The sequence below is a fragment of the Equus przewalskii genome, chromosome 16, assembly GCF_037783145.1.
Source record: "Equus przewalskii isolate Varuska chromosome 16, EquPr2, whole genome shotgun sequence".
Classification (NCBI taxonomy): domain Eukaryota; kingdom Metazoa; phylum Chordata; class Mammalia; order Perissodactyla; family Equidae; genus Equus; species Equus przewalskii.
In genome coordinates this window covers 5,037,791-5,051,017 of record NC_091846.1, presented here as the reverse complement: position 1 = coordinate 5,051,017, position 13,227 = coordinate 5,037,791, and the positions used below count along the sequence as shown (strand labels likewise).

Genomic DNA, 13,227 nt, shown 5'->3' with positions numbered 1-13,227 from the left:
AGCATGCTTCGGACAAAGACTTACAGTCTTGCTTGGATTCAATGCTATATGTAGTTTAGATGATGTGATTTTTCTTTATGAAAAGGATCAGAATGTATCTGTTAGTTCAATATATTTGGACACGATTTTCTTGTTTTTAAACTCTCTCTACAAAAGCAGCTTTAGTTTGTACATTTTCAGGTAAATAGATCGTCTCCCAATCATGCTTTGGAATTGTATACTTTTAAAATAATCTAGTCCTGGATGTGTTAATTAACTCAATGGTGGGAATCCTTTCACAATGTATATGTATGTATGTATCTCAAATCATCATGTTGTACACTTTAACTATCGTATAATTTTGTCAATTATACCTCAATAAAGCTGGGGGAAAATAAATAAAATAATCGAGTACGAATTTACAAGATTGTAGTATAACATAGAGCAAACAGCTTTACTATTAATGAAATTTAAAGAACTGATATTGGAAGTCTTACAGTTCAAACATCATCAAAATTTCATAGTCTCAAGTTCTTTTCATAAAACTTTTGAAAACATAAGTAGACTTTTTAAAATTTAGACATTTATTTAAATCTTACCTCACTGACAAAAGGAACTGAAGAGGCTAGACTATAGTTAATCTTAAGTCATTAATGTATACTTGTGAATCAAGTAGCAAAATGTCAAAGATCTTGCGTTGGTAAATTATGCAAATCCATGCATTCTGAACTGTGGATCTTTTTAGACAAGACGCTATTTACTTTAAAAGCAAAAGAAACAGTAGGCTGTACTAGATAAGAGCATGGGATAACTGAAAACTGGATTTAAATCTTGGGAATGCTTGAAAAACATAGCTAAAAAAATAACTGTTGTTAATTTTTTAAAAATCAATGCCGCCTTTAGGTTAACATAACCATAAATTAAGCATTGACTATTGTGTCAAGAGCCTAAGAAAAATCAGAACAGACCTAAAAACTCAATAACAAGACACAAAAACAACTCTCTACCTCTCCTTTCTATTATTTTTATGTTTTACTTTCATAGGAATTTTTGGGAGATGTTCAAAATATTTATCCTGCAAAAAAATATGTTACAGTCATCTAGTAATTTGGTTACTAGAAGACTATTTGGTTATTAGTAGACATTTTCAATACTATAAAGTTAGACAATAATGATAAAGATAAGTCTTTGAAAGATTAATGCAAATTTGAACACTACAAATTTCTACAGATCATTTTGACAAAGTCATTTTTTCCCCTTCCACTGACTTGGAATTTCTCCATTAAATTTGGTCTCTGAACAGAAGACATGAAAGAACCATAGTTTTAATAGAAAATATAGTCACATTCCTTCATCTCTCCCACCCAACCAAGTAAAGTATCAGACACATACTAGGTGCTCAGTAAAACTTCTGAAATTAAATAGCTATTGTAAGTTAACCTAAGTACTATTGGAAATTCTGTGATTTCAACATCTATCAACTTTTCCCAATCTGTAAATTGTTAAACAGAAATTCTTGCTGTTACAATGCTATGTGAGGTAATTACACAATTTCTTCAAATAAGAATGCTTTTCTCACTCCCACAAAGCCCCACTGGCTTTCCTACATTGGCCTTAACTATAACCAATATTCAAAACATCTGTAGAATCCTTAACATGAAGCTTATCTCAAAATAAGCATGAAATGAGAAATCAGACCAAGATATAAAATATTAATTCAGTATCCTCTGCCAGGTGAACTGGTACTTCAGCATTTTGCCTGACTATAACAAAATTATTTAATATTTGTGTTTTAAAATTTTGCCTTCAAAGCATGCTAATACCCTTTCCTGGTGTCTATAATGGAAAGTCATTCCTAGAACTGGAGCTTAAAACGTCAAGTTGTCTTACAATGAATTTAGGCAGTTACATGATCTACAATATTCAAATGCCATTTATTAAAAAGAAAGTTTCTCTAGAACAGTTTACCAACCAGGGCTCCTCTTTCTTTCCTTACCTAGTCAATTAATATTGAGAAACAGGAATATGTATTTCTAAAATACAGCTAAGATGTCCAATTATGTATAAAAAACATTATTTTATAATTCAGTTTTCATACCAAAGGGAAAATACACAGGATAAAGAGACAAAGTGATCTGCTCGAAAGGCCAAAATAAAGATAAAGTAAATTTAAATATAAATATCTGCTATTTCTGGAAAGCAAATATCAATTACCTGATGTTGCTGTGTTTGTACTCTGGAAAAGTGAACCTCCCAGACCAGCTAAGGCTCCCCCTAAAGAAAGGCCTGTTGATGCAGTCGTAGTTGTGGCTGTTGCTCCACCCAAATTATTTAAAGTAAATCCTGTGGATGCTATAAAAAGTGAGATTGTAAGCCTTCACAAAGAAACATCATTCCTAAGAACACTACAGAAAATACAAAACACTTAGTAAAACAAAACGATGTCGTCCATGATAAAACTGGCTCTTGGGGAAAAACTACTCACTAAACATAAAATTACATACACTTAATAAAGAGAAATAGTACCTTCAAAGTAAAAACCAGTAACAGAAATATGGGCTTTGGGTAATAACAGAATGGTACTAGGTAACTGATTCTGGACAGTAATAGTTTTCAACCCAGTTCACCAATCCCACCCTCAAAATTGAATGAATCCTAAGCCAGGAAAGGTTTATGCAAACTCTTGATCCTTCCCTGTCACCAAAATGCTCCTTGAAGACAAAGTGGATGTTAACATTTTTACATTTTACCTCTCTCACTCTCTCCCCTGACTTGCTATGTAAACAGAGACCAACTTCCAAGACGTCCTCCGCTGCTTTAATGCCCAATGCTGACCTTCTTCACAAATCAATTAGTAAGTCAAAACTGCTAAATGACTGACATAAAAATTTTCCCAAACTAAAGTTATCTTTAATAAAGGTGGATATCTATGCTCACTAGCCAAATAAAGTTGAAATTTAAGCATAAAATGCAACTTTTTTCCATTCTGCCTCACCTGCCGGAGTTGATGTCAGAGCAGACGAAAGAGTAAGACCACTAGCTGAGGTAGAAGTAATAGGCAGAGCAAACGGCGTGGCGGATGCTGCCGGTTTACTGAATCCTAAACTGAAACCAGTGGTAGATGCAGATGTAGTAGCTGGCGTTCCTTTAAAAAAAAAAATCCTATTTTACCATAACTGTATATGTATTATACCAGCTTCAACCAGGATCCCTAAAAGTTTATGATCCTACTTTTTGTAGAGAAAACAATGATATGCGTACTTATGTATGTATGAGAGAGAACAATATGAAAGTTGGAACCAAATCATGGTGAACACTGAAAAGATGGCCCTGTGAGTCAAGAAAAGCAAAAGAAAGTCCAATCAGCATGGTAATATTGAAATCCAATGTCAGTTCTACTCCAGGGTTTACCTAACCCAGCATTTACCCTTCCTTTCCTTCGTACTCAGCACAAGAACACTCCCTCTTCTCCAAGAGCATTTAAGCGACCACTCTGCACTGCTTCAAATCCTCTTCCTTCTGGCTTCTGTTTGTCAGCTCCCAGTTCTCTCCCTCCTACTCCCTGTGCTATTCCTCTCAGGCTGCTTTTGTAGATCTCCTGCCTCTGTTCACTTCTTAAATGATACTCCCTATGGTTCCACTCCTGCTCCCTTACTTCCCGAACACTCTCAGGCACTTTCAGAATTTCAGCTGTAGGCACACGGGTCTAAATCTGCATCTACCTGAGTCTCCATTCACTAGCTCTACCTGGATATCCCTTTGGACTCCTACACATCTCCCTATAAAAAACTTTCCTAAAAACATGTCCCACCGTGGTCAATTCAGCTGCTCAAGCCAGAAACCACAATCATCTTTGCATCCCTTCCCTCCTCTGCATTCTGTTAGTCACAAGTCCCGTCAATTCTACTTTAGAGATATCCCTTGATTACAAACATCTCAAAATCCTTAGTTCAGGCCATCTCTCTCTCAAGAACTATTACAATAAACCTCTTAATTTGTTTCTCTGCTATCGGTCTCTTCCAACCACTAATCTATTCTTGGAATTATCTCAGTTACTTTAAAAAGAGAAAGGGGCTGGCCTGGTGGCACAGCGGTTGAGTCTGCACGTTCCGCTTTGGCGGCCCAGGGTTCACCGGCTCAAATCCTGGGTGTGGACATGACACTGCTTGGCAAGCCATGCCGTGGTAGGCGTCCCACATATAAAGTAGAGGAAGATGGGCACGGATGTTAGCTCAGGGCCAGTCTTCCTCAGCAAAAAGAGGACGATTGGCAGCAGATGTTATCTCAGGGCTAATCTTCTTCAACAAAAAAAAAAAAGAGAGAGAGAGAGAGAGAGAGAGAGAGAGAACAACAAAAAAATAATACCCTGGTGATTCCCCCAGACTTAAGGTTCCCACTAGTGCTATACTGTCTCTAAAATAGAGTCTAAGGGCTTGGTATGACCACCTTTCCTATCTGGTCCCAACCTGCTCCTTAAATCTCCTCTCCCTATCATTCCTTCTTCTGAATCCTAAACTCCAAGAACAAAGTATTTTTCCTTTTTCCCTGGATCCTTTTACGATTTGGCCTTTGCATTGTCCACTCCTTCATCTGGAATTGTTTCCTACTCCCAAAATAAACTCCAACTCTCCTCTTCCTCTGGCTTCCTTGGCGTCTTTCATACATCGTTAGAGCATTTATCAGATGACACCAGAACATATATCTGCCTGTTCCCTTCACCTCACAACAGACTGAATGCTTTGCTCACGCACTCAGCAGTTCCTGACATCAGTACCATCCTGATCACCAGCATCAAACCAAGATCTAACAGTGAACGTTCAAGGCATCATGCATACCCAAGGCCACTGAGTTGGGAAATAGCAGCTGCTCAAAAAGTATAAACGAAGAAATGCATGCATCATCTGCATTTTGGCTTCTCCTGAGAGCACTGAGAGAAAAGAAGCCAGAAATTATACTTTTGGATTGCCCTTACCACAAGTGGAAGTTCCTACCAGAGTTCAGTGCTTTGAAATCATGTTCTACCCTCACAGAAAATAGGATCCAACTGCTTTCCCTTGTAGCCAATCCTGTCTAAAACCCTGGTGGTGAACGGATGTGTTGTGTTTTCTGTTGACAAGTAGCATCCAAATAAAGTCCACCAACCTTCATTTTCATGTTTAATTTAATTTAATTTTAACTGAGGTTCCTCAATGCCTTTCAGTCTTTCATTTCCTTTCACATTATTTACTGCCATCCAGATTCAAGGCAGGCAGTAACCCTAGTCATCCACATTCCCTTCAGCACATCACTACAGAGAACCATGATGTTTTTGAGGCAAGGGAATCCAAAAACTTTTCAGTCCAATACCCTCGTTTTATAGATAACTAAAAGCTGCCAGACATTACATGACTGTTTAAGGCCTCACAACTATTTAGAGGTTCAACCAGGGCTTAACTCCAAGACTTCCGACTAGAGTTTAGTGCTTTTTCCACTACAAGGACGCAAATGACTGAAAATGTAATGTGAAATAAATTTCCACAGAAAAATCATTTCTGTATTTAAATTTTTTTATGAATTAAAAAAGACTATCTAGTCACTGATTTTTTAAAAATTCAAATACTGAAAGTCAGTATCTGTGATCTATATTCAGTTCCTTACATACTTTCTTCTACACCCAAGCTCTGTGAGATATTAGGAAAGAGAAGAGCAGAAACCACAGATCTGGGATCTTTCCTCAAAAATTCTTACCCAGAGTTAATCCAGTAGTTATAGTTGTTGCTATTCCTGGGGATAAGAAGAGAAATACAATTTAATCATCACTGGAAGATGGCATTCGTTTTGTGTGTCATAAGGGCAGGAGTTGGATTCCCTCTCCGGGAGTGATAACACTGCTAACAGGAACAATATGTATCACAACATCCTCCACAACCACACCCTAACACAAGTGCTCTACGGTCTGCGGACTACAAAGTACAGAATGTCACTAATTAGGAAATAAGATTTGTAAAATGCAAACAACTGTTGTTTATAACAAAATTAGGCAAGGAGAAAAAAAGCTACTCCAAGCAAAACACTGGCACACAGAGCTGTCTCAAGAAGCTCCCTGGCTAGTCTCATATTTACTCCTGCAGTTCTTTCATTTTCTACATGTGGCTGTGAAAAGTACGGCAATCAAAGCTGGAAAGTCAACGCAAAAGGTGGTAACAGAGACCAAGGGGCTCTGAAGTAGAGAATAAAGGGTAAATAAGGAAGCAAACTCTTAAATGGTAGCTCCAGTGAAACATATTTTTAGCTTATAATAACAAACTACCTGTAAGTATTAAAAAAAACTTTTTATTATTGAAATGTCCACCAGAAACCTTTACCTCTTGCCCTTTACTTAGTGAAACAATTGCTTTAATACAAAAATTTAAAACATCTCTTAGGGATATAAATTATGAAGTTATATCAAAATACAATGCTGACTGTCCCATATATGCTAATTTTAATTAACATCCAAATTGGCAAACTTAACAATCTTCACTAAAGCAAAACAACATTATATAGTCTAATATTAAAATTTTAATTACTTTAACTCATTAAAGAGACATATCTTCTTCAATTCTTTAAGTGGGTGTGTGTGTGTTTTTTCCTTCCATACACTAAAGTAGATCATAGCTGCTGACTGGGCCTATTGCTGGCCCTTAATTGCACATCTCTATGTTTCTTTTCATCTTCGTATTGACCATTTTTAGGTCTACCACCAATGACGATTCTTGTAAAAGGAGGAGACAGAACCTGAAAAAGAATAAATATCTCAAGCTTACTTCCTGAAAATGTGGCAATCCTCCTTACCTGTATTTGTTCCTCCTAGAGTGAACCCAGTGGCAGGTTTGGATCCAAAGAGCCCGGTTCCAAAACCACCCGAAGAAGCAGATGTAGTTGCTGGAGTCGAGGTGCTCCCAAGAGTTCCAAAATTGAGGCCCACAGAGGGATTGCTTGTTTATAAAAAACACAAAATGAAGTCTACGAGAGCCAATATTTACTTAAGAAAAATGAAAATTAACTCTTCAAGGTTAATTTTTCTTTCATTTAACATATTTAATACATCTGCATAGGATACAAAAGGAAGTAACAATTTACCTTTAACCAAACAAGTTCAAATATTTTTCTGTTCTCTTTAAAATCTACATATAAAATTAGTCTTAAAAAATATAATACCAGTCTTCAAGAAAAGCATAATCTATAGCAAGTAGGATTTCAGACCCCAAGAAATCATAAACAGGTTCACACATATTCTGCTTTCACCAGTTTTTGTTTGAAAGTTCACATATTTTAAAACAGCCATAAGGAAATCCCATGAATGTGGATCATTTTCCTCTTAAACTACTCACACACAGTTCTCATTGCTAAATTATTTGCTTCTTCCCCAACTATTAATATAAAGAAAAGAAAGACACACTCAGAAATAGAAAAGTTACTCTCAGTTGTCTTCACCATCTTTCTATGGCTATATTACCATATTCATGGGGGGTTGGAGGATTAGGTAGGTATCTTGCCACCGAAAAAGCTTTAGGAAGATCTGGGTGCAGCGCGTAGCGGGGAGGGACAAGAACAGACACATCCAGGTAAGAGTAAAATGCAAAGCAAAATTACCCTCTGTCAAGATTATGTGTTCATAAGTAGAAATCTTCTTCAGAGTTTCTGAAAGCTTAAAAAGAGCAGCTGACAATAACAAGCGATGTGAACAAAGCTCACAACTTTTCAATGGTCCTTATCCAGTCTCAGAGGCTCAAACTCACCGCCCGTAGGTGGGAGAATAAATTATGAAAATAAGCCAAAAACCTCGACAATTTGACACTCCAAAAATTATGTAGGAGAGTTAAGAGAAATTATAACAACATGTACAACATAATGGGAAATCCCATTCATCCTATAGATGTATCTTTATTACTTCTCACTCTGTCCTTCCAGACAGACATAATCACCATGAGAGACCCAATGTGAGTTTAAAAAAGCTTAAAAGTCAAGGGTGTTTCAATTTAAGGGGACGGCAGCAGTGTTGTGGCTGGGTTCGAGTATCAGCTTCCCAATGTGCTGGTACTTGTGTGACATTAAACTTTTTGAGACTCAATTTCCTCATCTGCAAAATAGGAATAACGGTATCCACTTAACAGAATTTTTTATAAAGATTAAGAGATTATGCAGGGCAAATTAACTTTACTCAATAACTGTTATTACTTACTGTTATAAATAATACTTATAAATTCAACTGAACACATTACGTACAAGGTATTACGCCAGCTAATCACTGTGAGGGGAATGCAGAAGGAGGAGCGTATCAATGAGGTAGAACTTGAAATCAGTGAACAACACTGAGTAGGAGGAAGGAGAGGGCATACCCTAATTGTGTCTTAATTTACCACTGATTCTAAAAATGATCCTTATGAACACGTGTGTGTGCCCCTGGGTGTATGAAGTATAGGGGGTCGGCAGAGCAGGGTTGCAAAATCTCGTAAATCTTTAAACATTTAATCAACTGAATCAAAAGGTATTTTAAGAAACAGTATTGGCAAATATTGAGGACATCAAATTAAGAAAATGATTAATATGCTCGCCTTCCTCCCAAACAAATCAGTGATCCCATTTGTATCTACTGCTATTCCAGAAATAAACAAAAGAAGTACAGTGAAAGTATGTACTTTCAGTCAATTAAAATAATTTAAAATTTCTTGACAACTTAAGAAAACTGAAGACACAAGGAAGTGTTTTGTAACTAAAGTTGAAAACATTACCAAAGAAATACATCAAAGTGAAATCTTCTTACTCTACCAGAGAAGCAAAAGGGAAATTTCTCTGCAGCAGAGAAATTTACTTACTTAAGAGAAAAACAAAAGCTACCCCCGCCCTGACCGATTATTGCCTCAACCCAGTATTATCTGCCAATGCCCCACAGGACGTCTTGTAGAAAAGCCCTCGACTCCAGCAGGTCCGGCCTGTTATTTTAATTTCTGGAGCTTGGGTTCATGCGGACTTAGGAGCTAACAGACCAGCTAACATTTATGGAGCACTTACCAAGTGCTGGAGGAGCTGCTAAATACTTTCCATGCTTTATCTCATTCAATACATCTCTGAGGTAAATATGTTGTTATACCCCTTTTCCAGACATGGCAATTGAGGCTTAGAGAGTAACTTCCCCAAGAATAACTTACCTAAAGAGACCAGATCACCAGGTGCCACTAGGGGCAGACAGGCCTCCAAACCAGGACTCCAACGGACAGATGTTAAGACTGTCCCTCCTTCTATTAATTTATCCAAGCCTTTCTGAAGCCTGTGTACATTTTTCTAATTTACTACTAATAATTCATTTATTCAATCAATCGACAAGTGTTTAGTAAAGTCCTTTTTATATGGCAGGCTCTGTCATAGAGACTGAAGATGGAGTAGTAAATATGACTCAGACCCTGCCCTCAGGAAGTTCCTAGTCAGTGAGAAAACGAGATTAATCAATCATTCATTCATTCATTCAACAAATATACACTGAGCTCCACTGTGTCAACCAGAAAAATAGCATGAAAAAGTCTCCACCGCCATGGAGCTTACAGTCTATTGCCGGGATCAGACAATAAACAAGTCAACAAAAAACATGATGAACTGACTACAACCGTGGTAAGCGCTTCGGTGGATGAGGACGGAGACCTCCTCCTGAGCCACAGGTCAGAAAAGGCCCCTCTGGGGAAGCAACCACGAGAGTCCCCAAAGTGGGCATTAGCTTGGCAGACAGGGTGAGAGGCAGTAGGGAAAGTGGAGGCAGAGGGAACTACCTTAAAGTGGGACAGAATTTGGCCAAGCCCACTAGGAGTTGAGAAGAGGCCCGTTACTAGAGTAGGGTTTTTCAAACTAAAGCAGGACCTGTGAGAGGAGTATAAAATCAATTTAGTAGATCACAACCAGCATTTAAAAAAATGAAATGGAACCAAATAGAAAATATCAAAGTGCATCACTTGAAGTAAGGGTAAGGGTCTTTCTTTGACACTTTGTTTCAGTTACTTATCTGTGTGCCTGTACTGGGTGTTAATGCAAATGTTATTTTTTTTTTTTAAATAAAAGACTCAGGATGAGTCTGAAGAGATTCCAGGTTATTTAGGTCTCGCAGATCATGGTACGATTTATTTTTACTTCATTCCAATGACAGTGGAAAAATCACTGAAGGGAGGCAATGGGAATTTAAAAAATCACTCTGGCTACAATGTGGTAAAAAGATTGACTTAAGAGGAGATTTTTGAGACAGCAACTAGGATTCCATTGAACTAACCTAAGTAGGAAATGATGGGAGAAGTTTTCATCCAACAGGAGAAAGGTGAGTTGTTGAAAAGCTGGCAGTGATCATAAGGATTTTCACAAGAATGTAAGCTTCAAGAGAGCAGGACTCTTATCTTTAACCCCTAAAACAAGTCTACTTCACAGGAGTCTGTTCAGTAAATATTTGTTCCACGAACAACGAGAGCTTGCAACAGGGTGGTGGCACTGGGGATGAAGCAAATGGAAACTGAAGAATTACAATTATCAGGCCTTGCTGATTAAGCGTGTAGAGTGAGACAAAAGGAGGTATTAAGGAAAACTCTCAGATTTCTGACTTGACTGTGTAGTCTGTCACCCCCGCCCCTTTTTAATAGACAATGCTGAAGGTATTCTTGCCTTGTCAATCTACAACCACATTCTTCAAGCTTCAGGAGATATCTTGTAACTCATTCTATATACACTCCTTGGTTGAAAGAACTCCTCCACTTTATCTTCAGAAGACTGAGTTCCAAAGATTAAATCTCTCATAATTAAAATCATCTTTAACTGCCTCTGTCTGTACCTCTGCTACGCAAATTTTTGTCACCTTCTGAAGTGGTGGCGTAGCAGGTTGCACAAAAATGATGAATGTTACCTACATTTTGCAATTTAAATTTAAATGTGAGTCATTACGACAACACTCTCACCTATAATATACTAATTCAAACACTTCTATTCAAAATAATCACCAACAAACTCTGTAAAAAGTATTTAAAACAAACTAAAAAAAGGACAGATAGGGTCCCATGAGGCACAAAGACTTGAAAGCTCGTTTAAAACAACGGCGCAATCACTAAGGCCCTGCAATGTCCAAAACCGTAACTCTGCACTGGAATCTGAATTATCAGGGAGAAATTTTTGATTGTCCTCCTTAGAATTTTCTATTGTCTTTTCCTAAAACCTCACAATAAGCTACGGTCTCATTCATTCGTTCCACATTCATTCTGCGCCTAAGACCGGCGCGTCGCTCGGGCTCAGCAGGGAAACCCAGGCCCTCACGCCGCCGGCCGTCCCTCGGCGGGGACCGCGCCGGAACCATCGCGGTTCCCGGGTCCCCCCGACAGAGACGGCGCCCTCCTCCCACCAGCCGCCGGGGCCGGCCAGGGCGGCGAGCGGGCGGCCTACGAGCCCGGCGCGGGGCAGGTCGTCTTCTCCAGGCCTCCGGGGAGCCAGCGGGAAGAGAGAGAGAGAGGGGCGCGACGCCCCCGGGAGCCGCCGCGGAGGCCCCGGCCGGGCCGGCGAGGAGGTGCGGTTACCTGGACGCGCTCGTCCCGAAGGAGAAACCGCCGCCCGTGCCGGTCCCGCCGGCGGCCACGGTGGTGGAGCCCAGCGTGCCGGTCCCGAAGGAGAAACCCGTGGACATGGCTGCCCGGGGCGCGGTGCCGCCAGCAAGCTGCAAGGGCTCTAGGACTCTCCTCCCGCCTAAAGCCGAGCCGGGCCGGGCAACATCACTCTCCCCGAACCCGGATCTGGCGGGAACCTCCAACCGCGGGAACGGCCAAGACCAGGCCCAAGAGGGCGGAGCTCGGCTCCGCCGCGCGCTCGTAGCTCACGGGGGCCAGCCCGCCGCGCAGGGAACCCTGGGACGGTGAGGGGCTGGGCCGGCGCGCGGCGCAAAGCGTCCTGGGACAAGGTGGGGTGGAGCCCCGCCTACTCTCCTAAGCGGTGGGCCCCCTGAGTCAAAAGCCGGTCCATCCCTTTTTGTTAGTTCTGTGTTGGTGTTTGTGCGGCTTCTGTACTTTGTGACCGTTGACTCTCAATGTTACTTATATTTTTGCTTACTGCCAAAAAAGGATGTGCAGAATCCCAGCGTTGGGAAGGCCCTATTGAGCATCCCAAGCCCCTCTTTCAGAAAAGGAGGCGCTTCCAGTCTTTCCTTGGCTGCCTCTCGTTCCCCAGGGAGGACGGAGCGTGTCTGCTTCCTGATGGTTTGCAGATCAGTCGATAATACCGCATACTCGTTTCATTGTGCCTTGCTTTATTGCGCGTCGCTCATACTGCGTTTTTTGCTGGACTCTCTGCCCCCAAAAAGATTCTGACTCGCTGAAGGCTCAGATGATCGTTAGCTTCTTTTAGCAATAAACATATTTAAATTAAGGTATGTACCCTGTGATTTTAGACATAATGCTATTGCACATTTAATATAGTATAGTGTACACATAACTTTTACATGCACTGGGAAACCAAAATATTCGCGTGGTTCGCTTTATTGTGATACTTTATTGCTGTGGTGTGCAACTGAACCCACAATATCTCCAGGCATGCCTTTCATTCACTCATCCATCTACTGACGTGAGCCCCAGCTCAGCGCCGCGTGGGTGCCGCCGGAGCCCGCTAAGGGCAGTCACCGGGAGCCCGATGCGCGGCCCTGAAGGAAGCTCAGAAGAGCGTCCTTTCGTGAGCGGAGTGGTCAGTTCTGTTAGTGGTGCTGAGCAAACAGAACTGGCCAAGGCGCCTGGATGGCAAAGGATGTTGTCAAGTCCGCAAATAGTGTCAGCGTATCCTGCAGGGGAAGAGGGCCCGGCCTGGGGCGGAGCGTGTGGGGTTCCTCCTGGATGGCTGCCTCCCACCTTTGCGGCGCTCAGGAACCACAAAGTGAAAGGGATTTTTAAAAAGTACAGAAACAAGTATAATATAAGGCGAAATATAAGGCTGCTATGAGTAACCTTTTAACATAGGAAAAATGTGGGTTTAAAGAAGCACTCCCCTCTGGCAGAAAGATCAGGACAGACTGCCTGGCGGTGATGCCTTTGAGGTGCTGCCATCATAATGTGGGTCTTTATTTTTCCATCAAGGATTGTTACGTTACTCCCGCAAAAGGTTTTACTACCTGTAGTCTCTTCCAATAAAATTCATCCCATAAGCAGTCACCAGATTTTCTCTCCTAAAACATAATTCTTACCACAACACTGCCTTGGTCAAAAACCAGTGGCTGTTTGTCTGGCGCTC

The 13,227-nt window shown here is 40.6% G+C and overlaps 1 protein-coding gene across 4 annotated transcripts in view; it reads right to left on the bottom strand.

Annotated features, from left to right (window-relative positions):
- The window catches only part of NUP58 (nucleoporin 58), a 52,026-nt gene extending 39,554 nt beyond the window's left edge, over window positions 1-12,472 (bottom strand). For 2 of the 4 annotated variants that reach the window (XM_070578670.1, XM_008540208.2), the window contains exons 1-5: window positions 11,535-12,277; window positions 6,793-6,935; window positions 5,707-5,742; window positions 2,975-3,124; window positions 2,194-2,331 (exon numbers count right to left, since the gene is read on the bottom strand). In XM_070578670.1, the coding sequence (XP_070434771.1) occupies window positions 2,194-2,331; window positions 2,975-3,124; window positions 5,707-5,742; window positions 6,793-6,935; window positions 11,535-11,641 (574 nt within the window). In that variant the 5' untranslated portion in view covers window positions 11,642-12,277. Of the gene's footprint in view, window positions 1-2,193; window positions 2,332-2,974; window positions 3,125-5,706; window positions 5,743-6,792; window positions 6,936-11,534 lie in introns of all 4 variants that reach the window. The other 2 variants (XM_070578671.1, XM_070578669.1) reach the window with 2 other exon arrangements.
- Window positions 12,473-13,227: the final 755 nt, after the last annotated feature.